General features: G+C 39.7%; 1 protein-coding gene across 5 annotated transcripts in view; it reads left to right on the top strand.

The window, feature by feature from the left end:
* Positions 1–26,938, top strand: part of ANKS1B (ankyrin repeat and sterile alpha motif domain containing 1B) — a 413,998-nt gene that overhangs the window by 368,766 nt on the left and 18,294 nt on the right. For 4 of the 5 annotated variants that reach the window (XM_066183439.1, XM_066183437.1, XM_066183440.1 and 1 more), the window contains 4 exons: positions 158–337; positions 11,606–11,680; positions 16,897–17,025; positions 21,232–21,303. In XM_066183439.1, coding sequence (XP_066039536.1) covers positions 158–337; positions 11,606–11,680; positions 16,897–17,025; positions 21,232–21,303 — 456 coding nt within the window. The remainder of the gene's footprint in view (positions 1–157; positions 338–11,605; positions 11,681–16,896; positions 17,026–21,231; positions 21,304–26,938) is intronic. The other variant, XM_066183438.1, reaches the window with a different exon arrangement.

Raw genomic sequence — 26,938 nt, 5'->3', positions numbered from 1 at the left:
GTAGCAAATGTCAAAAGACCATCCTCAATAAGCTCTACTGCAGGAATTGTTCCATAATTTTTTTTAGTGTGAGCAATCCAAATGTACTTTTAAATGTGTGATTTGAAGTCAGTAATATGCTGTTCTTCTTATGCTCCATTTTTCTTTCTCTGTCCAGGAACCCAGTGGTAACCACACTCCTCCTCAGTTGTCTCCATCACTTAGCCAAAGCACTTTCACTACTGGTGGCTCCCTGGACGTTCCCCACATTATCATGCAGGGCGATGCAAGGAGAAGAAGAAATGAAAACTATTTTGATGATATTCCCCGGTCAAAGCTGGAGAGGCAGATGGCACAGGTAGGACTAAAACCAGTGCCATTAAAAGGCTGGGCCTTGCTGCTTTTGGTTACAGGACTAATCCTGACCAGAGCAGTATATGAAGGCTGAGCTGTAAACAACAAAGGGTGACAATTTTTCCAAGCTGTCTGTTTCAGCTCTGTGTATTTCAAATAGTGTAAGTTGATGTGTTGGTGTATAATTTCTCCTCAGAGGTAGAGGTTTGAGGATGTTTAGATACATGGAGGCTGACATGAAGGTGGCTTCTGTGCACCAGAGTGTGCAGTCTTCCCCCAGCAAGGACTCTGCCCCTCATTTTTGTAATAAGGTGCAGATTCCTGAAATTCTGAGCAACCTATATAAAAGTAAGTTTGCATCAGTTCACTGCTGGAAACTCAGAGGATTTGAAGGGTGATGGTTGCTTCATTTATTAATGGGAAGGGTCAGCATTCTGCGAAACTGATCTGGGAATATATTTTGATTATTTAAAAAAAAAAAATTACCTGTGCAAAAAATTATTTGAATGGCACTAGACTCAACTGGATGTTAAATAAGACTGTTCATAGAAGAAAGCTTAAAGTAGTCTCCATCTCTCAATTTTTTTCACCCAACCACTGAAAGAGTACTGATAATTTTTAAGAGTACTGATATTTTTAAGCATACCTTGAGTGATGCCACAGAACCATAGAACCATGTAGGATGGAAAAGACCCTTAAGGTCTTCAACTCCAACCCTTAGCTCAGCACTGCCATGTTCACCACTAAACTATGTCCCAAAGAGTCACACCTACATGTTTTTTGAACAGTTCCAGGGATGATTGAACCACTTTCCTGGACGGCTCACTCCAATGCCTGACCACCCCTTCAGTGAAGAAATTTTTCCTAATATTCAGTCTAAAGCACAGTAAATTATGCATAGACAGTCTGTTGGTGAAAATGCTTTAGAATGAGCTCAACTGGTTTTCAGTGATACCTATGATGATAAAAGACAGCCAGGTCTTATGCTGCACACTGAAAATAGGACTTTGATTTGCTGTCAGAAGCAGATGGGCAGCCAGGGCAGTTCCTGGAGCAACTCATTCCACGAAGGAGCAGGTTGCTGCAAGCTTCCCTGCATGAGGCTTCCCAGCAGCGTCTCTGCCTGCCACAACCCAAAATAGAGCCACTGTCCAAAATTCAGTCTCAAAATGGAAACAGCTATGCAAATAACTGTATTATAATGAACAAAAGGCTGCAGTCTGTCAGCTAATTACATGAACAAGAAGTAATTAATTAAACAAACAAAACAAGGTGCTGCCATTACCTGGGTACGCAGAAACAAATTGAATTCTGTTTGTTCAGAGGACATTTCTAGAGAAGTGAAATTGCATTTGGTTGGGTGGGGCTGTTGCCTTGCCCTTTTTAAATCTAATTTTCTGCTATATAACCTTCTTGTGCAGAATTACGGAGAAAGTTGCTAAGTGAATGAGCTTGTTTTCAAACCAAAGTCTGCTGGGCTTCTGTGGCAAGAATAACGTTGAGCTGAAGTCCAGCAAAGAAAAGACAAGTTCTTAACATGAAAATGTTTCTTGAAGGTTATGATATTTAGGTGTTTGAGCATAAAATGCACACTTGCTTGTGGCTGAATACACTGGTTTGTCTAATTAGTTTATTTTATCACTTTGTTCACAAATCCCTATATTCACTACCTCTTTTAGTCACTAGTATTGAATGCAAAAAATAAAACAAAAAAAGCCCCTATGCTAACAATTTTTTCTGAATCCATTTCACTCCTTTCTTTTACTGATATTCCCAAGAAGTATGACATACTCTCATAAATGACACCTGCAGATTGTCTTTGTGCTGTTGAATACTGCATTTCCAGAAGGACTGACATGTTACATGCCCAAAGAGAAAACTGAGCAGTTATTACTTACACTACTCCAAACTCCTGTAGAACCAATTAAGTTCTTAAGGGATTTTTTTTTTGTTGTTCTAAGGGGCTTTTGGGGGAGGGGGGGTTGGGGGGGTGTTTTGGGGTTGTTTGTTTGGTTTTTTTCCCCTGTGTTTTTGGGGTGGGTTTTTTGTGTGGTTTTTTTCTGTTGTTGTGGGAATGTGTACCACTGAATGGATGACTTCAATGCCTTCTCTCTGATTTTAACCATTGAATATAGCTATCATCCTTTGGGACTCCAAAGGGGAAAATGGATTCAGATGAAATCCATAAAACCATGGTTTGTGTTGTTCCCTGAACTCCAATCTCTTTGAAGTCTTTTTCTGCTCTGCCCCCAAATTCTCTATTCCTGATGTATGTAAAATTCCCTTTGACTTTAATGGGAAAGTCAATGACTCCCTCTGGTGATCATTCTCAATAAATTGGACTCACCCCATTAAGAGGCTAATCAGGGATTTCTCCAACCATTCTAGCCCAAAAATAGATTCTTATATTTATTTTGTGCAATGTGTTCTCTGCCAAAATGAGCTATATTTCCTTCTGTCTTTTCCCCCAAAGCCCCTTTGAAACTAAGAGTAAAATAATTGTTTCTGCAGAGTAAAGGAGATCCAACTGATTCTTAATGTGAACTTTCTGCTCTGTGTGTTGTGAGGTTTTTTGGGTTTTTCTTTTATCTAGCAACCTTCTTCTGGCCGTTTGCTGTTTCTTTTGGCTTGTGTCAGATCAGCAGCAACTGCTGAACTGATACCAGTCCAGCTTCCCAGCTAGAATACTTCTCACATACAAAATGATCTAGATCTTTGAATTGCTTTGAGAATGTTCGTTTGTCTTAACCCTTTCTTTGCTAGGCTGTTTGCATGCTGCTGTATGAATCTGCATGTTTACTGGTTGCTATAATACACAAATGTGCATAGACATCTTGGATGCTGTGACGCTTTGGAAGTGTTTTAGGTATGATTATGAGATTAATGGGCATTTTTATGGCCTTGAAGAGAGAGGCCAGCGTGGTATTGCGAACTTATTTACTGCATTGCTTTCATGAACTTGATTTTATTTTAAAAATGTTAGGATAAGACTATCTTATCCTTAACTGAAAGTCTAAAATCTGAAGATATTTTGATGAAACTAGATGTTTCCGTCTTTACTATGGCCTGTGTTTTCCTAAACTATTACAGGGAGTCACCAAGCATGTTGATCTTTGCATCAATCAACCAGTATTTCTTAAAAAACGAGCACAGCAGCTTAAGTCTGTTTTCCTTTGATGTGCTAGATGTATTTAAACAGTTCTCTAAACCATAATCAAATCTGCTTGTAAGTAATACAACTCTTTGTTTCCTGGAGGAAGCACTGATTTTAATTTACTTAATGTGGGTGGTTTTGTCTCAAGGCCAGCATGTACCTTCATTTACAGTTCCCTAGCAGACTGGTTGTGACCTAAGGGGAAAATCGTAGTATAAACAATGAGTCTAGCCAATTTAGATTCCCCAATGGAATAGGTTTGGTCATCCAGTCCCCCAGTTGATCATCCAGCTCTGAAAGTCTGTGATGTCTGGTTGTATAAATCATAACTGCCAAAATGGTAATACAGAAGACTGTGAGACGGTTTGTTTTCCCAGAAAAAGGAAAAAAAATCTAGCAAGAAATGAGTAGTATGAGTCATCATTAGCTGTGGATGTTGAATCTTAAGCCTGCAAACTATAGGTTAGTGTGATCAAATTAACGTAGTTCAAAATAGCTGAGGTTGTTCTTAAGAGTGCCTGAACCTTTAAAACAGAACTGAAACCATGCAGGCCAATCTTGAGTACTTTGGAACCAGTAGGAGGAGGAGTCCCATTGCAAGGATTGGGCTCTTCATTCACCCCTGAAATAGGTGCAGGGAGGTTGGAAGGAATCATACTCAAGTTCACTAAAAGACATAAGTTAAAATGTCACCTTTTTATGATTTGCAATTCTCCAGGCAGGAGAGAAGCTTTAGATACTAGTTGCAAGCATGTTCCAAACCGCCATCCCCGGGGCGGTGGCTATTTATTGCGCCAGCCAGTGGCATTTGGTGCTTTTAGCCACCCTGGTCCATAAGACCTGTAGCCATGATGCTCCGAGCTCTGCACCCTGCCCTGAGCCAGGAGTGAGGGCCAAAAACATCTGTCCCGTGGCAGACATGCAGGAAGGTGCAGGAAGCACTATGGCATTTTTTGCAGGAGGAGAGCTGGGACAGGCTTCCCCCTGATGCTGTCACACACCCTTCCCGTGGTGGTAAACCTGTGGCACAGCCTGAGCTAGGAGAGGTCTGTCCTTTTGGGAGGCAGTGGGCAGGAGTCCCTCTGGGGCTCTGGGGACACCTTCAGCCTGTGTCTGCCTCTGGGAGGACAAACTGGTAGTGAGTCAGTTTTCTAGTGGGATAATCCTAGTCATGGCCCATATGGGGGCACCCTAGAGAGCTGTGATGGAAGGAAGAGATCTTTTAAGATCTGAGAGTTGGAAAACTTATTCACAAAGGCTGACAGGAGATGTCCTTTCACAGAGCTGCTGAACTCAAACTTAATTTTGAAAGCCTTTCTGGGTGGTTCAGTCAGATGGTCTGAGGGCTCTTGCTTTTTTTTCTTTTTTTTTTCTTTTTTTTTTCTTTTTTTTTTTAGTTTGTTTTGTTTTGTTTTTAAGGGGTTTTTTTTAGGGATTTTTTTTAGGTTTTTTTCCTAAAATGCAAGATAGCTTAAATGCAAGGTCATTGTAATGACTGCACAGTAAGTGTGAAGTAAATTTGTCCTGATTCTTGGGATTCTGCCTTTTAACATTATTTTGTAAGATACAATAATTCATTCCTGAGATAGGATTGATATGCAGAGGGCAATCATTTAAACGGATTTAGTGCAACAGATCCTTCACCTACAGAAGAGGAGAAATGTCATAAAAACAAAAAACAGAATTAGAAAAGGCAGGTTTTAATTAAAATTGTTAAATAATTTTGCTTTTTCCTGAAATAATGCCTTCAACTCAGCAACGTCTTCCAAATACTTCATAGATACTAATGCATTTATGTTTCCGGTGCACTGTGGGGCTGTGATTTAAAATCATACTTTCTGTTTTCAGCTAGGAAAGCTGACATACAGGGATGTTGCTAGTTGAGTTAGATGACACAGAAAATTTGGAGGAGCCAAAAATAAAGAAATCATCTTTAGTTTTGTAACTTTAAACCACAGTATGACATTTTTTATTTACTAGTTTTGTGTTTGTTTTCCTGTTTCCTCTGCTTTTGAAGGATTTAAAGATTACTGTGAATGAGGAAAAAATATGCCCAAGAGAATACTGATGTGTAAAATGAGATTATCTAAGAAGCAATGAAGAAGGTTTTTTTATCAATGGTTGAAACTACTCATGAAATAACAAAATTCTTTACTAGTTGATTTATGAAGCAATAAATACAAAAATATGGTTGTCTAGATTAGGCTACTTATTTCCATTTTTTATATGCATAAAATAGTTTATGTTGTGAGGATAAAGAGACAGCTATCTTAAAAAAGTAGTCAAATACAAACAAAATGCTCTAAGGTTCATATTTTAGGTGCATTATATTTTTCATATGGAAAGATGACTGAACAGTGGCAACCTTCTATTAACATCAAAAGAAAAATGCTTAACTAAATCTATTGCTGGCAGTGGTAATTCACACAGATGCAAACGCCAGAGACGGATGTATCTTGATTTGTAAATTTCAGGTCATTTTCATCCTTAGATCCCTTGAGAATTGTGTATTTCATAGAATTATAGAACCACCACTGCGTTGGATCATCTAGTTCCAACCTCCCCACTCTGAGCAAGGACACCTCCCACTAGCGCAGGTTTCTCACAGCCCTGTCCAACATGGCCTTGAACTTCCATGAATGGGGTGTCCAACTTCCATGGATGGGGTATCCAGCACTTCTCTGGGCAATGAACAATAAACTGAAACAGACATTATTAGAAATCTACTTAATTTCTGCCTGGATAGAGAGAGAGAATTTTTTCAAGGACGTTACAGAAGCTAACATTTTAGAACTGAATTCATGTGAGGTGAATCATACCTACAAGCTGCTTCAGCAAATAGAATTAAGGAAGCTGCTTTTATATTCGGTATTAATGATCCAAACTTTAGCCATAAATACTGCACCAACAAAAGGATGAATGTTCTTCATTAATTTTCTGTTTTTCACACTCAGTCTTGTGAACTAGAAAGTCTACATTGAAAATATTGTATGAAAACTGAATGTTAGTATCTAACATTTACATTTTTGATCTTCTGGAAAAAGCTGTACTTAGAGTTTGGAGTGCTCTTCTGAAAGTGTTTTTGTTGTTTGGGGGTATTTTTTGCAGAAAGGTAGATACCTATAGTTTTATAATATTCATTGATGTTTGTCCAGAAGTTTGTATCCTCTCTGCAAGGCTAAGAGTCTGGGGTACACTGGAAGCTGGCAGCACCAGCAGAAGGGATATTGTCAATGAGAAGGAGCTCACACCTGTCACCCACTTCTTGCCTGCAAGAGAGCCATTCCAAGGGGGCCAGTTTTTGTCTGGAAATTTTCATGGGAAGTATTTTCAGGAGAAGCAAAAGAAATACACCAATGCAAAACATGTAATTCTTCTAATAAAAAGTGATATTTCAAGTTTCTGCTACTCTAAAGGAAATACAAATTTCAAATTTCACTCTTCATCTCTGAAGATTGTTTTTTAGAGGAGAATTTGCAGTTATTTCTGCTAGTAAGGCAAGCTCTCCCTAGAGCTTAGAGAATATCAGGACTGCAACATCTACTTCTCTTAAATACCTGAGGTTTTTTATATGGAGGAAGGGAATTCAGCAAAGGGCCACCGAGATGGTTGGGAGCTGAAGCAGTTGCCCTCTGAGGAGAGTCTGCACAACCAGGGCTGGTTGGAGAGGATGCAGCTTTGGGTACTAAAAATGAAGGAGGGACTCTGGATGCCACGAGGAACTTTCTCCCCACATGGATAGGCAAGCAGGGGGACAGGTTGTTCGCAGAGTCTGTCCAGTCTCTGTCCTTGAGATTTTAAAGACCTGACAGGATGAAGCCCTGAGCAATCTGTTCTTGTCTCACAGCTGCTCCTGCTTTGAGCTGGAGCTGGAGTGGAACTTTCCTGAGCTTCCTTCAGCATGAATTATCCTGTGAATTATATCCTTATTCTTTTGAAAGACTGCCCTATCTAATTTGAAGTATACTGAAACTTTCAGATCTTTTTTTACCTCCCCCAACCTAAATCACTTCACTAATTTGTTTGCTAACTCTCTGTGTAATCCTACTAAATTTCATCTGACTGGTCTGTAATTCATCAGATCTGTTTTCAGATCTCACCCCGTTCTGAGAAGTTCCTCACTTCTGGATCCTCTTTAGAGAGCTCCTGGCACTCCTCCAAGCCACAGCATGGAGCAGGTCCTTGCAGATTGCCTCAACATGTTCAGTCCATTTGTGCTTAAATACCAATAATCATCCTCAAAACATGCTGCATCAGGAGTCACACAGTGTCCAAGTTTTGCTGTAGTTCTCCTTGCTGCTACTGATTTAATTGGCCAGTTTTCCAACACAGGAAGGAAATTTGATCTGAGATGATTCATACTGAAGAACCTCATTATGAACATCTTGAATTTTTCTTGGCAAATAGAAACTGTCTTGGTAGCACATGGCAGGCAATATTACACTTTTTCTTTGTTATTCTCAATAATGCATGCATAGATATAAATATACATGTGCATACAAATATTCCTGAGTGTTTATTTCACATGGCCAGGAGTGATACCAGAAGGTCATGAGAACCAAGGGATGGTGGCTGGATTTTTAAACATTTCTGGTCACTTACTGGTCCCTGCTGTAAGTTAGGCTGGCTGTGAATTTCTGAACCTTCCTTTTCTCCCATCTTAAATACCCTTTAGCCTTTCTTTGATCCTTCAGTATCTTCTATGGCTTTTCAAAGAGAATTACTCCTAATTAGGTAAATCTTTAACATCTCCTAGTGTGCCATTGTATGAAACTCATTGAGCTGTAATGAATACATCTGGACTGCCTTGCACCTGGCTCCTGCTGCTCCTGTGTGTGCTGTCCACGTATTCTTTTCTGCCACTTTCCTCTCCTTAGAAAGCATATGATTTCAATGATCAGTCTTATGCCTTCTTTCTTCAGATAATGAGCTATGTTTTCCTAGTCTATAGGGAAGAAGAAAGCCTGAAGTTTTCCCTGGATAATTCTTTTCACCCTTCCTTTGCCCCTCCTGCCTGTCAGAGTTGTGTTCCACCATAACTAGACGGAGAAACCTTTTATGCATGGGACGCTGCAAAAAGAATATGATAGCAGAGTCTTGCAGTGACATTACCTGTAAGCATTTATCTTTTGGGAAGTATTAAGATAACTGCATGTTTGGTACTAATCAGACAATAGATGATGTTTGTTAGCTATTGTTTTGCTCTTCTTTGCCATATTACTTAGGAAAATGTTCTTCATTAAACACTTTCACAGAACCTCTGTGTAAGTGGCATTGGGTGCCCAAGTGTATTTGTGTTTATTGTGGTGGAAGTGTATGCACAGATTGAATTCTTTAGGGTTTTTTGAGAGCATATGTTTTGGGAGCTGAAAATTAGGAGTGTTTGAAGCCTAATCCCTGTTCTTCCTTCTACTGCCTACTTTTTTGGCCTCAGATAATCACTTAACCTTTTTCCTTGCCTTCGTTCCTTCCTCTCCACCACAGGGATATGCAACTTTAGGTACTTCTCCTGGGCATTTCATAATTCATTAAAAATTTTAAGTACTTTGAAGATATAAAATATGTATATAGTAAATGCTAAATTTTTCTACAATGGTGCAAGGAAAAGGTTGATTTTTGAATTTGAATTCATTACCATCCATAAAGTTAATGTTCCATCTGCACTGCATTTCAGTACCTTAGTCATTCAAACATTAATGACTGCAAAGCTGAGTAATGAGTTTTGCACTGCTGCCCTTCTGACTGGGCATTCATGGAGTTGTGGGAAATTCTCAGTCTCTGCTGTTCCTGATTTATTGTTGGTTGTATTTAAAGATGGTTTTGCTTAAGTCTACATGCTTCAAATCTTTAATTCTGGAGGTAGATCTGTTTGTTGAGGGAAGTTCACTTGAATAGTTACTGAAGCAGAGAGTTGGACCCAAAACTTGTGTGTTTCCATTTGGGAGAAGATGGGCTGGGGAGGGAGGGGCAGGATGGGTACCACTGACAAGTGTAAGAGAGGATTAATTCCGTGCCCTCTTTTTAAATGGAGCAACTTGAAGCCTGGGCACACACGTGCCGCAGGATTACCTGTCCCTGAGTTAGCTCCAGGGCAGCTGAAGGATGAGCTGGCTGAGGCCCTATGCCAATTCCTAAGGGCAAGTCCTCAAGAGGGACAGGATTTAAGGGCACACTTTAGTCTCAAGAATATCATGATGCTAAGAAGTGGCTGCGCGGTGTGGCAGCATCATGGTAACACGTTGCCAGTGCTGGGGAGAAATGAAAGATCTGCCAGCATGCAGTATCCTGCTACATCCCTTACTGCTTTCAGTACCTTGATGAGGACAAATAGCAGCGCAGTCAGTTTTCTTGACTACCTTGATTACCGGATGCTTGGACATGCTGCACCAGCATGGAAATGCCTTCTTTTGGCTCTTCTCTTGAAAAGCAGAGGCACAATCTTCTGTCATGGATTCCTATTCAGGAATGTTTCCCTCCTCAGGCAAACAGATATAAGCATCACAGCAATGGGTACGGCCAGGACATCCAGAAGTCAGTTTGCTTGACATACACAGAAAAAGGTCATTGGTAACCACTAGTGCAATGTCCTAAGGATGGCACAGCAGAAGTAGCTGCAGCAGTGTTTTGCTGCCGACCTTGCACTGAGACTATGTGTTCATCACATGGAGGAAGATTAGTTTGTAGCAAGTTGCAGAGAATGAGGTAGAAGACTGAACAAAAGTCAAAGTTTTAATTAGCTAATGCTATCAAAAGGTGGAGCCCTGCACATCATGAAGGAGAAGCAAAGAACTTCAAAAACAAGATGCGGGAGGTGGAGTTAACCACATATGTGAAAGTTTTAAAATTACTGAGACTGGAGGAAGGCATGTGCGCTCGTGTATTTCAAATGATGAAGGAAATAAGGGACAATTAACAACATTAAACAGCCACCAGTCTGCCTGGCAGCGCTCTGTAGTCAGTCCAGAGGATGCCAGGCTTCCCTGACAGTAACCAGAAGTGGTAACTTATTCTGTCACCTGCCAGACAGCCAGGGTGCAGGCTACAAAAGGTAAGAGCAAGAGTCATATTTTAAGAAGACTTTCACTTCTTTGGGTTGATTTGAGCATTAGTGCTAAATTCCTGCTGCTGCTGTTGACGAAAACCAGCAATGCACGTTCTTGATGTTATTAAATTACTGATGTATTAATTGCTATCTCTTCTGGATGCTGCAGTTGCATCTTTCGTGTCTGTTTATTGCCTTTTGTTGCTGCCTGCTGAAGATAGCGTGGGCAGATTCTATGTCTGATGCTTTGTTTTAGTTGCCTGGCTACTGTAAAATGTTATCTTAGCTTTTGCTGAGGTGCCACAGACGCTTTATTGATGATTGCCCAAACAAGGAAATATATGAGAGATGCTGGTGAGTGCTGTGTTTGCCTGGTTCTGCTGCTTTTGCTAGAGATGCTACAATATGCCTCCTTTGCTTCACTGCTACAGATTCTTTTACGATAATGTAGAGGATGGGCTGAAACCTTTCATTTACACACTGGGGTCATGGTCAATGCCAAAGTTAATATTATCTGTATCTTAGTATGCAGGGAACTGTTGTTGGAAGGAGATGGTGGGCAGCTGCTTCACTAAATTGCAATGCATTCGTTTCTGGTAATTGTTATAAAGAAAATGTATTTTTCCTGTTGATTGTGTTGCCAGATTTTTCCCTTCCTTTCTCCATGTGAATGTCTCCAAAAACAGAGAGAGATTTTAAGTCTCAAAACTTACTTGGGATGTTGACTTCAAACTTCTTCCCTGCCAAAAACTGAAAGTAACCAATATTTCTTCTGCTCTAGGCAGTTTCTATTTATGCTTGCATAACTTTATCTCTTTACAACATGAACACTTCTGAATAAATTGTTTTCTTGTACTCACAGTCTGAAACCTCTTCTAAAGTCTCTGAATAAGCTATGTTTCTTTCCAGTCAGTCCAAAAATATTTTGTCAGCAAATAAATAAAAGAATTATTTTTTGCTACTGTTTTATTTCCTTCTATAGTATTATTGCAAGCTTTTCTTAATTATTCTTGCCTTTTGGTAGTTGCAGTGCATTAATATTTACAAGATGAGATATAGTTTTCTGTTTATATTAGCAGTCTTCGGTCTGTGAGATCTGGACCAACCAGAATGCAGGATATCCTTTCTCATCGATTCATCAGGTTCATAATGTAAGATACAGTGATAAATGGCTATGTTGTCACTCTATGGATGTACAGTCTGTTGCCTTGGTGTTATCTCCGGGTGTCATGTCGCTGAGATGACGAGAGCAGTCCGTACCTTGTCCGCCCTGTGCGGGGGCCGTGTGTGCGCGCATTCGTGTGTCGTGCCGTGTGGTTCGCGTGTGTCGGCTCCGTGGTGTGCGTACGTACAGGACGGGGGCATCACCAGGAGCCGTCTCGCTCAGGGGCAGCTTTCAGTTCTGTTCCTCATGTTTTTGTTCACTCCCTCTTCCAAAGCGGGAAACTGTGTAAACAGCTCGGTTTGCACAGTTTCGCCCCCGCAGCGTGTTGTGCCACCCTCTCTGTGTTGGTCTATAGGCTTTGCCCAGCCGAGGTTACACACTGCCTTTGCAGAGGCACTTTGGGGAAGTTGGAGGTAATGCTGATGGTGCCCTGAGTTTTTGTCACTTCTGTGGCATTCACAAGTGCTGTGCACATGAGAGCAAACCTGGTGATCCATACTGCAGTGTGGTAAGGACAACAGCCAGTTGTTCAGCAGAGTATTTGACAGCAGCTGTAGATTTCTCCCAGTTCTGTCATGCCTCCTTGGAACATTTCTGCCAGAGAGGGGTCATTTTGGCTACAGAGCTTCAGAAGTATTTTAAATCTGAAGTGCACCATGAACCTGTTTCCATTATTTCAAAAGCCAGGCATTTAAGGGGCTAAAAAATTTGTATTCCTCTAGGAATTAAAGCACAAGCAAATAATGAGGATTCAACTGGTCTGCAGAACATTTAAAATTTTTACGGGGAAAATATTATAAATTTTTCAGCCAGAACTGTTGTATCCATGTGTGCTCCAGTTTGTTGTTGTCATGGTGACTAATACACGTTGCCATAACTAGGCATGAGGCTTAACAGGTGAAAAGTTATAAGATGTGGTCCTTGTTAAAAATAACTACATTCAAACCACTCAAAACCAGGCCTTCTTGGTTTTTTCTTCGTTTTAGCATGCAGGCTTTTTAACTTGACATTTTTATGAAAAGACGAGGGAGGTGTTAGATTTTTATAGAAGATTTATTGAGGTTACTTCTTATCTGAGCCTGTCTCTGCATCCAGGTGCCTTTATTATGAGTCAAATACACTTCTCAGAATGGGATGAGATAGGAAAATCTGCAGCAATTGTAGAAAAAATTGTAGAGAAAATAATAGCTGTAGTCTGCTTCTGTAGCTCATTTGACATCAAGCATCCAACCCTTTCTAGAGCACTAAGAAGTGCACATCTGCCCATTTTTGGGGTTAGAAAACACTGCAAGAGTACAAGGTATTGTTCTCTAAGGCTATTAAAAGTTGTCATTGCAAAAGGATTGAATCCTTACCACTCTGGCACCTGCCTTGAGACCATTTTTCTGATTACAAATCCTTTATCTGCAAAATTCAGAGCAAAAAATTCTTCCTTTTCAAGTTAACTGAGGCCAAAGAGAGGAAAGGCGCTGGTTAAAGTCATAGGGAGGTTAGAATACTTAACCGCAGGCAGTACAGCAAAAACCATGTGATAAATTGCACAGCTGTCTGATGAGCTGTAAAGTTAGATGAGGAAGAAATTATCTCTTGCCTTTCTACTTCATCAGAGAGATAAATATCTCCATTCGTATATTGTGTCATAAAAAATACATAAGCTTAAATGTTTGATTATTTCTTATAATTGCAAATTAAATATTCAAACCAGAAAATCCTTATCCTATCACATCTATTTTTAAAACTTAAATTAAACATTATAGTTGGTCTTGCACAGCAATTTATGAACATTTCTGTATTACTTGGAAAGTGTATTAGAGGTGCTTATGAAGGACCTGAATCTCAATACATCACCCATAAATTGCTCCACATCAACTCCTCAGATACAGGACTACTAGTAATTAATATTTTTCCACCTCGACTTGAGCCTTGTGGTTTCAAGTCTTCTCTAGGTCAAAGATGGTCCTATTTTGTATTTTACCTGATCTTAGCTGTCATCATCAGATCCTAAATGTCAGAATTTCAGTATCTGACTAGAGCCGGTCACTTGAGAAGCTCCCTTTCTTCTTGCTTCTTGATGAGGTTTTTAGACACGGATTTATGAATGTATTTAGCTGTCTAAATCTTGTTTAAAAGCTTTTCTTCCCAAAACAAAAAACAAAAAAGAAAAAAAAAAAAAAAAAAAAAAAAAAAAAAAAAAAAAAGGAAATTGCATGGGGAATATGCAACAGGAATTCTAAACATCTTCATGAATCTGGACTTTGGAAACTACCCTGTTACAACTCAGTCTAAATAGGTTATGAATACTAACAGTAGTACTGTCTAAACGTCTAAGGAGTTTGGTAAGAAACAAAAGGAAAGGAAACCGGGAGCCATTTCTGCTCCCGGAATATTTAAAACCACCTATGATACAGCTGTAAAAGAAAATTTTGACTATGTATAATGTCTTCTCTTTCCATCATAATAATCTATATCTATGTGTTTCATTTTATGCACTTTTCTTAGTAGCTACTCCCTCTACAAGACACACTGAAATACATGAAATGCCTCCAGTGGCAGTGGTCTGTCAGGAACACTAGAAATCCTGTATGTCTGCATTCCTCTAACCTTGGCTCTATTGCATGTTTAGAACATCCTAGATATATATATAGCAATCTTGGCAATTCTGTTTTGTCTGATTTAAAAGGAGTAGGTAGTAGGATGATTATATTTATAGAGCATTCAATGGATACAAACATGGTCTCCACACAGTCCCACTGTGTCTCATACACTAGTTTAATTAGCCTGGTTGAAGATCATTTCTCATTTCTTTATAAAATTTAGCCAAAACAAGAGGTAATCATTGTTCCCCTTTTTCTGCCCTTTATTTACAGATGGAAACAATGCAGTTCTCTATGCTTTTCATACTTAATGTGCAAAAGGGAAACAAACTGTAAAATTATGTACTCACTTTACTCCTTATGTACCCTGCTTAATTTGCCACTGCTATCCCTTTCCTGCATGTGAGGAAAGCCACCTGCTGAGCAGTGCAACAGAAGGGTTTGAAGCACTACACCTGATCGCTTGTTTGGTAGAAGTTCTGGTCCTGCCTCATGGTCATCCCTGTTCTTCCTTGGTAGCGAGGATGGTGGTCAAAAGATGTACTTTTGTAGCTTTTCTGTCCTGAATTTACTCCCTGTCCACGTAGGAACCTTTTGCTAAATGGCCAGGATGTACCTCCTGAGCTCTGCTTCCTTACACAGAACATGCAGAAGTGTATCTTTATTAGGGGAAAAAAAAAAAGAACTAAATCAAGTGGTCTGTTAGCTGTGGCCTTGAACAGTTCATAAGAGACAGCTGAGCACACTGTGAGAATTTGTGATGGGTGCAAACCATCTCCTCTTGTCAAAGATATACTTCACTAATAAGGATGCAGATCCTTGCCCCTTGTAATATGATGGAAATCTTATTTTATAAGAACTGCCTCGTAAAGAAATCAAATTCCCACTTCAGATTAAATAAGATAGGAAGATTTTGATGCGTTAGTGGCCAGAAGGATTCACTTTTGTGGATGCAAACTGACAAGAATTGGAGCAATTGCTCCTGCTGCTTTCCTTTCAGAATCTGATGCTGAAGTCATATCCATGGCATATAGGCAACTTGACTAGGCGAAACAGAAATTACAGTACTGTGTAATTGGTAGATTTCCTAATGGTGCCAACAGTAACTAGGTTTGACTTATTTTATGATGTTCTCTTGCTTGAAGTTGCCATATTGGCAGGGTAATGTTGATGTTTCCAGATTTATCTCTTGCTTTTCGTTGCAGAGCTGTGCAAATGCGTGTCATTTCATTATTTTGTGACACATGAAAATGATGTACTTGTTCTGTTTACTCTGTCCTGACTTAATTAGTAAGATGTGATAGTTTGCCAGACTTTGAATGTCTTCAATAAGATTTTTTTCATGTGTTTTTGATGCTTAACTTCTTTTTGCTATAAAAGGCTTAACTTCTAGCCGTGTTCTGTGTGAAATGCTGATGACAATTCCTTGTCAGTTTCAACACATATTTTAACAATATGACATACATAGAAAATACACAGACATAAGTGCAGGTAAAGAAAGAAGTTAGTAGAATCCAAACTGAAGTAATCATAGAGGAGAGGGTAAAATAGTTTGAGAGATAATGGGCAGGAGAAGAAGGATCAGGAAGGACTAGTGTAATTGCGAAAGTTGTGAAACGAGGGGAATTGAGAGGCAGTCCAGACCAAACAGGATAGAAGTGAGGGTGGTGGCAGAGGAAAGAGGGCTTAGGGAGACGAGAAGTCCATCCATGGGACATTTTCAGTTAAAGTGAGCTGATGCACAGGCCTGCAAGGTAGAAGGAGCCCCTAAGGAGAGGTCAGTTCAGATCCTGTGGAGCCACAATCAAAAGTACGCAATGGCAAGTGAGACTCAGACCAGCACTGCCAGGCGGGGGAAATTCCTGTACTGATGCCTGCATTGGCTCTTTTGAAGGAAAGAAGAGTGTGCTGCAAAGGGATTTGGCAGCAAACTGCACTTCTACCTTTGTTCTCTGAGGGCCTTGAGGAAAGAGAGGAGATGACAGCTTGGAAAGGCAATCTCCTATTTCAATGAGAATGATGAATGTGGAAAGGCAATGTTAGTACCTCCACAATGAGGCATCAAGAGAAGGTGATCAAAGTAAATATTCGTAAAGAGATTAAAGAATGCCTCATGTGTTTAAAGAATGTATAATAAGTCTTCAGATCAAAGCAAAGTCTCTGTTATTTAGCCATTTAGGAAAGTTAGTTATTGGTTATATGTGCCGGATAATGGAAGGCATATTAACTGAAATATGCAGGAAAGCTTGTAAAACACATAGCAGAATTTGTGAAAGGCATTTTTGTGCATTTCATGATTTTTTTCAAGTGCTCTCATCCTCATATATGTATTGTAAACACTTATTTTTAAGGAACATTTTCGGTGCCTAATGATTTTATTCTCAAAGCAAACAGATTTAATTAAAGCCTCATTAAACACTACAGAAGATGACTTTGGGTTATAAATTAAATCATGCAAAATGTTGTAGGAGTTGTGTTCCCTTATTTTAGTAACATGACTCTATGTGTAGAAAATAAATCCTTGTTAATTGAGCACAACAGTGGAGGGCTACTTTACAGTGAATTTGCCTGCATGTACTCTTACATCTTGAACAACTGTGATTTTCAGACAGGAGACTGGGGAGAGCCTTCAATTACCTTGCGACCTCCAAATGAAGCCACAGCATCAACGCCTGTACAATATTGGCAACATCATCCAGAGAAACTCATCTTCCAGTCATGCGATTATAAAGCATTTGTAAGTGTTGATAAATTTAGTGGTTTGATTTGGGGTAGATACGTTAAACTTGAATTTTGATAGGCTGTTGTGTTTTACTTCCGTTTATAATATTTTTTCAGTCACTTATAGAGAGACAGGTCACTACTTCTGAAATACTGTAATTCTAATAAATGAGATACAAGGATGCACAGTACTTTTTTGCTATGAATTGTGTGATATATTGCAGTCCCTGTGGCATCAGTGTTAGAGAAAGGGGGCTATGAGTAAGTGGCTAAGTGTTGTTGAAGTGACAGTGAGAGCAAGCACCCCTACTTTTCATCTCTTAAAAATCCCTGCCTAGTAGTTATGAAAGAATAATAAAACATAATATGGGATCCTCATACCTACCTTAATGCTGTGTGCGCAGCAATTAAGGTGTTACCTCACTTGAACTTTATACATGTGTTTTTGGGAAAGGAAATAGAGGAAAAGGAGATGAGGGTCCTGAGTGTTTTCCATCCATTGGACAAGGACACATTCAGACCTCTCCCAACCTGATGGCTACTTGAAGTACCAGTAGTAGTCAGTTCCATCAAGGCAGGGCATACTTATTTTTACCTCCATGTGGTTGCAGGTGATTACCACTTCCCATCCCTGAAAAAATGGAGCTTCCCTCTACAGCTAAAGACAATTAGTCTTCTCTGGCTGTTGTAAATGCTTGTGGAGGAGAGAAAGGCCTCCTGCAGTACAGAAAGTCAATGGAAGGCTTTTTTTTTTTTTTTTTTTAAATGGAAAACAGTTTTCTGAAATCTTGAGTTCCTTGTCTACAAGGTGGGGGGACTGGAGATTCTGGGGAGATGAAGAGGCACCTCAGCCCACCTTTTTAAATGCTTGCATTTCCCCTTCTTACTTTGCTGAAAGGATTGTTGAAGTTGCTGAAGCCCCCTGTGTGTCCTCTCTGGAGGTGGCCACCTTATGAAGGAAGGCTGGCTCATAGTATAGAGGAAAGGGGCTCAGTAGTTGCAGTGACTTTAGGATAGTAGCTGGGGGTTAACTACCAGTCCAGGACACGGGGTTGAGATCCTCTTCACTTGAAGGGGTTTGGATTCTCTGTGCTTTTTAGGATAATGCTCTGTTCACTAAATACTGCTGCATTTTGGGGAACAGTTGGAGGTTGCTGGACCAGATTTAAGGCATATCTGGAAAAGTAGGAATTAGAGACTAAATGCAGGTGAGACAGACCCTGGCTCCAACTGCGGAGGGGCAGAAGAGGTGTTACAGACCTATCTTTCTGGAGCACATCTGTATCTTCCATCAGACCCTCATGGGGTTAAAAATTGCCCTGCATGCAGTGTTTATCCCTGGACAGTAGTTAGAACCTCTGCCATCCTCAGCAAGTTTCGGTCAAAGACCATCTCACCTGCTCTCAGTCTTGTCCTACTATTATTCAGAGCCCCCTTGCTCACCTCAGATTGTAAAGGAGGGTTAGCAACTTCTAGTTCTTTAAATATTTTTCCTAGTTTTCAGTGAAGTGAACATGTTTATCGCAAGTGCCTTTTCTCTTTTTTGCATGATCCAGCAAATTCATAATCTAATGCAACCTTTGTAGTAGATTGGAAGATGGACCATTAAAGAAACGAAGTTGGAATGACCAGGAATATCCTAGTTAGTGGTGATTAAGGAAAGACCTTCCTTTCCTAAGGAGCATGTGCCACCGCTTTGTTTCAGCTCCTTAAGCTGTATTGACCTCAGCCTCATAGAGTAAAACCCTGGCTTGTAAGTTATAATTGGGATAGCTTTCACTCTATGCCACATCAATCAGTTAAACTGTTGGATGTTCTCTGTATTGCTCCCACATGCCCTGGGTATTTGAGAAGGAATGTTTCCAAAAGCATAGCAAGTGAAAAGGAAGCAAAATTTCCTCCTAGAATTTCAGATTTTTCTGACAACTAAATTGGATTGTACTACTGTGATTTGTGTGTCTATTCCTCAGTCCACCTTGGGAAGCATTTCTAAATGCCTTCAGCTGAGGCTCTTTTCTGCTGTGCAGATGGTACAGGAGCTGTCCTACTCTTCTCTTTCTCCCTCTTCTGCCATGAACAAAAAGCACTGCTTTTTTACCCTGGTGCCTGATCAAGTAGTAGCTTTCAAGGAAAAACCAATTTGTTTTACTGGAGTCTAAAAAAAATGAGGAGGGAAAAAAACCCCCAAAAAACTAAAACAACAACAACAACAAAAAAACCAACCCTCAAAGCAAAACAAAAAACATCCTACCAACGAAACAAAAAATGTTTTAATTGCAACCTGCCCAGAGAAGGCTAAAGATTTCAAATGTGTCAGACAGCAGGATTCAGAGAAAAATATAGTTCAATTCAATATGGTTTTGTTTACTCTTCTAATTTCAGAGCTTGCTTTAAATTTGTTGTTTCTCTTCAAGGGCGATATCAAACTGTCCCATCAAATTAATGCCCAAAGCCCTATTCACGTCACCATTGAGCCCCCAGCTGGACTCACAGCTGCTCAGTTTATGAATCTTTCACATCTACAGTCCTCTAGGAATGCCCTTCATTCATTCCTTTATGTGTGTGCTTATCTGGTAGTGTTGATGTTGCTCACTGGCCCATTTATAATGCCCTATAAAGTGTTTCTCACTAATTGCTGTGTTGGCTACTGTCTGCATTGAAATATTTATGCATTTTCTTGCAGGTCAGAAACTCCTGCAGTACACAGTGTAAACTGAAGGCTTTAAAGAAAATATCTCAGTTTAGGGCAGGAGACCAGAGAACTGAACCAGTTCACTCTCTGTCCATTTCCAGCTTGCATTCATCTGTAACTGAAGTTCTTTTTGATAGGTTCTTGTCTAAGCTGAAGCTGGTTCACCATCTGGTTGGGTCAGCTTAGGCTGTTTCCAAGAGGAGTCAGTTTGGTAGAGTGAGGCAGGTCAGCAGTGGTGGGCTGCAGCATCCTCTGGAAAGAGGCTCCTGCCCACAGTGCTTTCTCTCCTCCTGCATCCTATTTACCATATTCTCGTAGTGGCACGATTTATCTTTAGCTCTCATGTTGGTCACTTAGGGCTGGAGACTTAGGAGAAGCCATGGCCTTGTGCTGCAGTGAGAATACAGAGAGAGACTTCTCTGTGCCTGGGGAAGAGCAGGTTAGGGGTGTCTTGCTATGCTCTCTGCTCAGTTAAGCCAGACTTGCATGTGACACCATAGAGAAATGCAGGAATGTCCCGTTTGCCCAGAGCTCTAAGAACACATGCACACCAACAGATATGCATGCTTGTAGCATCTGTAGGAGAAATGCAAAGCATGGTGTGGCTTTAGTACAGCCCAGTTAGCCATAAGAAGACCCCTCGCTGCTAGGTGGCAATGGCAGGGATGATGCAGCCAGCTCCATCCCTGGAGGAGCAGCGCCATTCAAACGTGGTGCAGAGGGGGTATTGAGACCTCAGAGGAGCAGAGGTTGCTGTCAGGGCGGTGCAGGAGGGCTCAAAAGTGACACAGGGAGGGAGGGGCCTGTAGCACAGGGATTGTGTCTCTGAGGCACTGCCTGCCTTGTTATCCTTGGAGATGAGCAGGCTTCTCTGAGGGCACGGTGGTTGCTGGTGAGCTGAGCCAGAACACAGCACCCTGCTGCTTCCTCTCACACAGCCCTCCTCCAGATCACTAAAGGCTTCAAAATGATAGTTCAGGGTCAGCCTTTCCTTAGGAAGAAATAATGCTTTAAGCTAGTTTTAGTACAGATTTATTGTCTCTCTTTGCTGACTTTGGGCTCTGCTACTTGCACGTAAATTAGTTACAGATTGAGTACACTGGGGTTAAGATCACTGCTGGCCTTCTCATCCACATGATTGCACACATAACAATAGGAGTTTGGCAGTTGGCAACTAAAAAAAGCAAATTCTCCATTTTATAATCAAATGGCTTTTTTAAGATAAAATCTAGTATTTGTTCATTGTTTCAGTAACTAAAATGATAAGCTAGATGACTTTCAGATATTGTTTCAAAGAACTCCGGTTGAATCAATACACTCGTTGCTGTGCATTCTTGCTTCATGGGTTGATTAATACATCGGTTTAAATGATTTATCAAAGAACTGCAGAGTTAAAAAAAATCTAAAGCAATATGTTAAGAAATTGATTGCTACCACTAGGTTTTTTAAAGCATTTTTAGTGCATTTCTGAAGGTGTTTGTTAGTTCTGAAATTTCAGTTAATTTCAGTTCAATGTATTTTTTTTCCTAGTATTTAGGTTCTATGCTGGTAAAAGAGTTAAGAGGCACAGAGTCAACGCAGGATGCATGTGCAAAGATGAGGGTAAGTTTGTAAACCTACTCCTTTCTCTATTGTAATAGTATTAAGTAACATCAGTCTGTGATTGCTTGTACTGTACCCTTTTTGCTTTTATAATATACTGCTGCCCATTTCTTTTCCTTGCTTTTACATTGATATTCAATAGGAAATCTATTCTGTCTTATATCTTAATTTGAAGTAATACCAAAATTTAAAGATAAGTTTTTCTTTTGCATGTTGTATCCAACAAAAAAATCTAAATGTATCTGTTAGGTTTTCTCATGAATCTTTGAGTATGTTTTGAAGTACTGTCCACACAATTTCAGCATGCTCATATCCAATTGTTTTATAAGCAGAATTTATGGCTTTTATGATAATCTAGATTGAATTTTCAGTGTTAAATAGGTAGTAGTAAATACGTAACATGTTACCAAACACACTGGTTTTTATGTATGGTCTAATCCAACAGTCCTATGGATAATTTTACTCACATGGGTATTTCCTTTACTATGAGTTACTTATATCAGCTTTTTATACTTATATATACAGCTTTTTGATTAAAAGGTGAAATGGGGTTTAACTCAGTTTCATCTGATGGTGGAAAAGCAGCTAGGTTTCCTTCAGACTGTTATGAATATGTTTTCCTGTGGCTCTTTGGCCTGATACTGGTTTGTAGAAAATTACAGTAGCCTATCTCCAAGAAACATTGCTACTGGAAACTTAAACCAAGCCATAGCCTGACTTATTCCCAACTGTAGTTGTAATAGGAGCACACCTGTTCACAGCCATGGTGAACATATCGTGGTCTGTTATGATGAATTAATGAAGAACATAATTGTTTGCTAATCTACCAAATGTATACAATTACAATTGTATACGTTCGTTAGATGAATGAGCAAAATCTTTTCTTCTGTGTATCAAAAGTCTTTTATGCAAGATGTCTCTGAGCACAAGACATGACATTCAGATCAGAAAGCTGGAAGATGTGTAAAATTCATGCAATCAGGCAACCAGTTCCTGCTGGTTACATATGTGCAGCACACAGATTTTCGTACAAGCTGTTTTAGCTAAGGGCTGGCAGTAATTCACAATTACTAGATTGCCTGAAGATCTGAGGCTTTTCAGCTAATTGCATGCTAATCATTCCTTACCTGGACTTAAACTCCTCTGAAAAAAACCCCAACAATTTGACACAGAGGGATCTACAATCACATACATGTGTTCTGGGGAATTAATTGAGGCTGCAAGCATAGTATCTTCCAACCCAGTTTTGAAACTGTCAGGCTTAGCAGTTCAATTCTTTAGGTGTATGCCTGTGCAGAATTAGGCACTATAGTACTATATAGCACTATGCCTAATATAGCTCTAAATTAGGGCAGAATTTGGCACTATAGTAGCATATGACAACTTCAGTAAGTTTTCTGACTGAACTAAGAGGCTTAACATCAAAAAGGCACTCTAAATGATTTATAGGCATTTTAATATATATTTCTATAAGTAATAACTTCGGCCAATTAAAATTATACAACTAAAAAAACCTAAGTGTTTGAAAACAGATTTCATTTAAAACACGCATTTCATATATAAATAGTGCAGTTGCACTAGTTTTCTATAGTGCCATACAGGACACTTATATAATACAGTGGTGGGTTTATGTACATTTCTTTTTTTACATTCTGTTTTGAAACAATTGTTCTGTGAGAGTGTTTATTTTATGGTTTGAATTTCTTTGTTGCAAAGATATTTGAATTAAACAGGTTTTAATCAGGATTTCATCTATTCTTTCTATGTAGTCCTTTTAATCATGTTCCTATTCAAGTCAAAAGCAAAAACCTTTGACTTAATGGGAACAAATTATTATTTTAGCCTGTTTCCCAGTGAGAAAAATGTATATTTTTTCCAAAAGCTTCTCCCTCTGGATGTCTCCTGAAAGCTGTTGTCAGTGAATTGGGAGTCCAGATTGTCCAAAGTCATCCTGAAGTTTTGCTATGATGTTTGTTATCGTATTTAAGTAACCTTGGGCTGTAATTGAAAAGCTGGTTTCTGTTATAGTTACATTCTACTTTAAATATATTGAAATGTACATTTCACTTATCAGAGAAAGTGAAAAGCTAGATAGATTATTTGTCTGGCTCTGAGGTACTGAATTCTTTACACTTGTCCAGTGTCTCTAGAGTCAGCAAGACTTTTACATAGGGTTGTACTATTGTGTTAGAACAATATTTTTTTAATTCTAGTTTTTGTTTTGTTTTGATTTGGTTTTTTTGTTTTTGTTTTCTGTGGGGTTTTTTTTATTTGTTTGGGGTTTTTTTTGGTTGGGGTTTTTTTTTGTTATTCCAGGCACATATTGCAAAACTATAGCCTGCTGCAATCTGAAACATGTTGGGTATGGGGGGCAGTATGTCACATAGAAATTTGTGCCAAATTGAGGTCACTCCCTGCAATTTTTTAAATCTTTCTGGACTCGGCCACATAATGGTTTTGTGGAGAATGTATGAAAATTAGGTACCTAATTTTTCTGTCAATCTGGCTTTTGATTCTCCATCTTTAACCTAATGCTGCTCTCAAAAGTGTTGACATTCACTGTATGTCTTTCAGTCAGCAGGTGCACAAGGATGAAAGAAGTGTATCAGTGAAAAAAAATCTTGATCTTCCTTAATCATTTATAAATACAGAGAAACAACAAAAATGACATGTTTGCTGACTGCAGATCTCTCACTGTTAGTTGTAGATGCTCCCAGGGCTTTCAATTATTGCAATTGATGGTTTTGGTTCTCAGGGGAAGTGTCATGTGAATATCCCTTGTGTCTCTCTGCAGAGAGGCTTACAGCAGCCTCATTCTTATAGCTTAAAAGCGAAAAGAGATCCTAAATCTATAATGTAAAAAACCCACCAATGATAATTTAAAGAAAAAACCCAACCAAACAAACAAAAAAATTTGGAACCTTTACCTTAATAATTCTTGGCAACCCACTGTGCTTCTCAGCATTGAGCAGCAGTGTGCTCTAGCAGGGCGGATGATGGATTTGTTTGGGAAAAATCATGCAGATCCAATAGCTGGAGCTCAACACTGGGGTCAAGGTTATACATGCTTTTTTTCCCCATCCAAACTGCAGATTCTTGCAACCACTCAAAATTGTGGATATTTGTCAAGGACTTAACTTTTCTATTCATATATTTGCACTCCTTTATACTTTTTTGGTTCCTTTTTTGTTTCCAGGTATTTTCTTTCACAAACTCCCTCTCTAGTGGAGAGCACTGTCTCCTTTTCTCCATCCCCACATGCTGTAAACTGACCTTTCCTACCTGGAGATTAAATCTTGCTGTCCTGGCCAGAATAGATTTATTAATTACATTTGAGAGATGCCTTCAAGAAGTTAAGAGCTCTCATCTTTTTCAGTGTGAAATGGGAAATACTGCAAGTTGCGTTTTCAAACAGATTGCTGCCTTCATTGCAATTTATAGGAGCATGAAAGGAGAATGTGTTTGCATCAAAATAAAGGCCAGAGTTAAAGTTAACTTTGAGCTAGAAAGATACCTTTTCTCTACAGAAGACTTCATTTGGCATTTACACATCGGAATTCCTTGACCAGGTGGGAAGAAGATGATTTTATACTTACTGGCACGAGCACAGCAACAAGGCAGGCTCTTTCTTTGCAGCAATATTAAATCACTGATGTTGCATACACCAGCTGAACAGTCTAAACTGGTCAAATATATACTGCAGCAGAAGGGAACTTAAATTTGGTTCTTAGATCCTGCCACCTTCCTGGCTATTATAATTCTTTCTTAAATATTTTCTTGTTAGGAATAAGTTCTTAAATTTCAGGTCAAAGTTCTGAGGAACTAGCAATATAATTCTGTTCACAAAGCCGGTATTTAAATACCTTGCTGACTTAAGACCAAAATGTCAAAGTTGGAGTTGCTACAAAATCTGATTCTCTTATCTCTGGAGAGGAAGGTGAAGCAAAGTTGACTCACTGAAAACAGGCAGCAGCTGGGGCCTTTCTTCATCCTTCCATTTCCTCTTATGTAAAGAAGAAACTGAATTTAGATGGCAATCTCCTTGTTTCTACTAAACGCTTTCTTACTTTTCAATCTCCATTTCATTTTTCCTCCAAAAGTAGAAGTGTAGATGTCTGCATATGCCTTCTGGTGAAACTCCCTAGGCAAGTACCGTGTCAACATCAAACACTATTTTGAGATTGACCTTCTTTAGTCTCTGCTGTCTTGGGGCTTGCAGCTCTACCTCTCTCTCCTCCTTGGCCACTGCTTTCAGAGGGTCTGCAGTGGAACAGGCACATGGATATTACTCAAAAGGAAAAAACAAGTAGTGGTGGAAGATCTTGCAGACATTCAGTCTCTGTGCACATCCACATCATGCTGTACCATGTGTTCAGAGGATTGTATGTCCTTGAATTCTGGCTGAAAGGAATCTAAGGGGCAGGAGAAATGCAGAGGAATGTTCAGAGATATTTCAAAAGAAAAAAAACCATCTCACTCTCAACTAGGTGCATTACAGGTACACCCCAAGTGCAGTGTTCATATTAATGATGTAGCTTGGAGGCATCCACTAATTGTAGAGCAGTAGAGTTTTGTACCACGAGGATTGCAGATGTAGTTTTATTCCAAGAAGTGTTAAATTATGTCAGTAATGCATTTTTAAACCTTTTGGACTGAGAGAAGTTAGTAAGTATTTGTTAAAAGGCAGATTGTATAATTGTATGTAAATATTTGTTAAAAGGCAAATTGGCTGCAAAACTAGCTGGTCAAATGTGGACCTAAACTTTTTATTTCAATTTCATCTCATGCATGATCTTGCCAAAGTGATTCACTCAAGCTCCTCTTCCTCAGCTGGTCAAAGGAGGTGATTCTCCCACTTCACTCTGCGCTGGTGCAGCCTCACCTTGGTCCTGCGGTTTTGGGCACCACTCAATAAGAAGGAAACAAAGCTGCTAGAGAGTGTCCAAAGGAGGGCTTTGAGCATGTTGAAGGGCCTTGAGGGGAAGCCTTATGAGGAGCAGCTGGGGACACTTGATCTGTTCAGCCTGGCGAAGAGGAAACTGTCGGGAGACCTTATTGCAGTTACAAATTCCTTGTGAGGGGAGGAGAAGGGGCAAACTCTGATCTCTGTGGTGACCAGTGACAGAATCCGAGGGAATGACCTGGAGTTGTGTCAGGAGAGGTTTAGGTTGGATATTAAAAAAGGGACCTTCACCCAGAAGGTGTTTGGGCAGTGGCACAGGCTCCCCAGGGAAGTGGTCACAGCACCAGCCCTGACAGAGCTCAAGAACCATTTGAACGATGCTCTTGGGCACATGGTGTGACTCTTGGGGTGGCCCTCTGTAGGGCCAGTAGTTGGATTCAATTATTCTTATGGTTCCCTTCCAACTGAGATTTCACTGATTCTGTGAACTATTTGGTGAAGTTTCATAAGCCTGGAATAAATAGCAGACTTAGATGTATGATAGTAGGTGGTACCAACACATGTTTTGAAATGTGCGGTCTGATGCCATTTAGAATTAATGGTTGCTACCAGTTTGGGAAAAAGTTCAGATTCTTATAATGAAGTGGATGCCTGTACATAATTGAATAGGCAAATTGCCAGCTATGGTGTTCATATAGATATTAAAAATCAATAAAGGACTGAAGATTTATT

The sequence above is a fragment of the Chamaea fasciata genome, unplaced genomic scaffold (assembly GCF_029207755.1).
Source record: "Chamaea fasciata isolate MVZ Bird 193981 ecotype frontalis unplaced genomic scaffold, bChaFas1.0.hap1 SCAF_5, whole genome shotgun sequence".
Taxonomy (NCBI): Eukaryota; Metazoa; Chordata; class Aves; order Passeriformes; family Sylviidae; genus Chamaea; species Chamaea fasciata.
The sequence above is the reverse complement of the archived record's forward strand: the minus strand, read 5'-3'. Positions and strand labels throughout refer to the sequence as shown.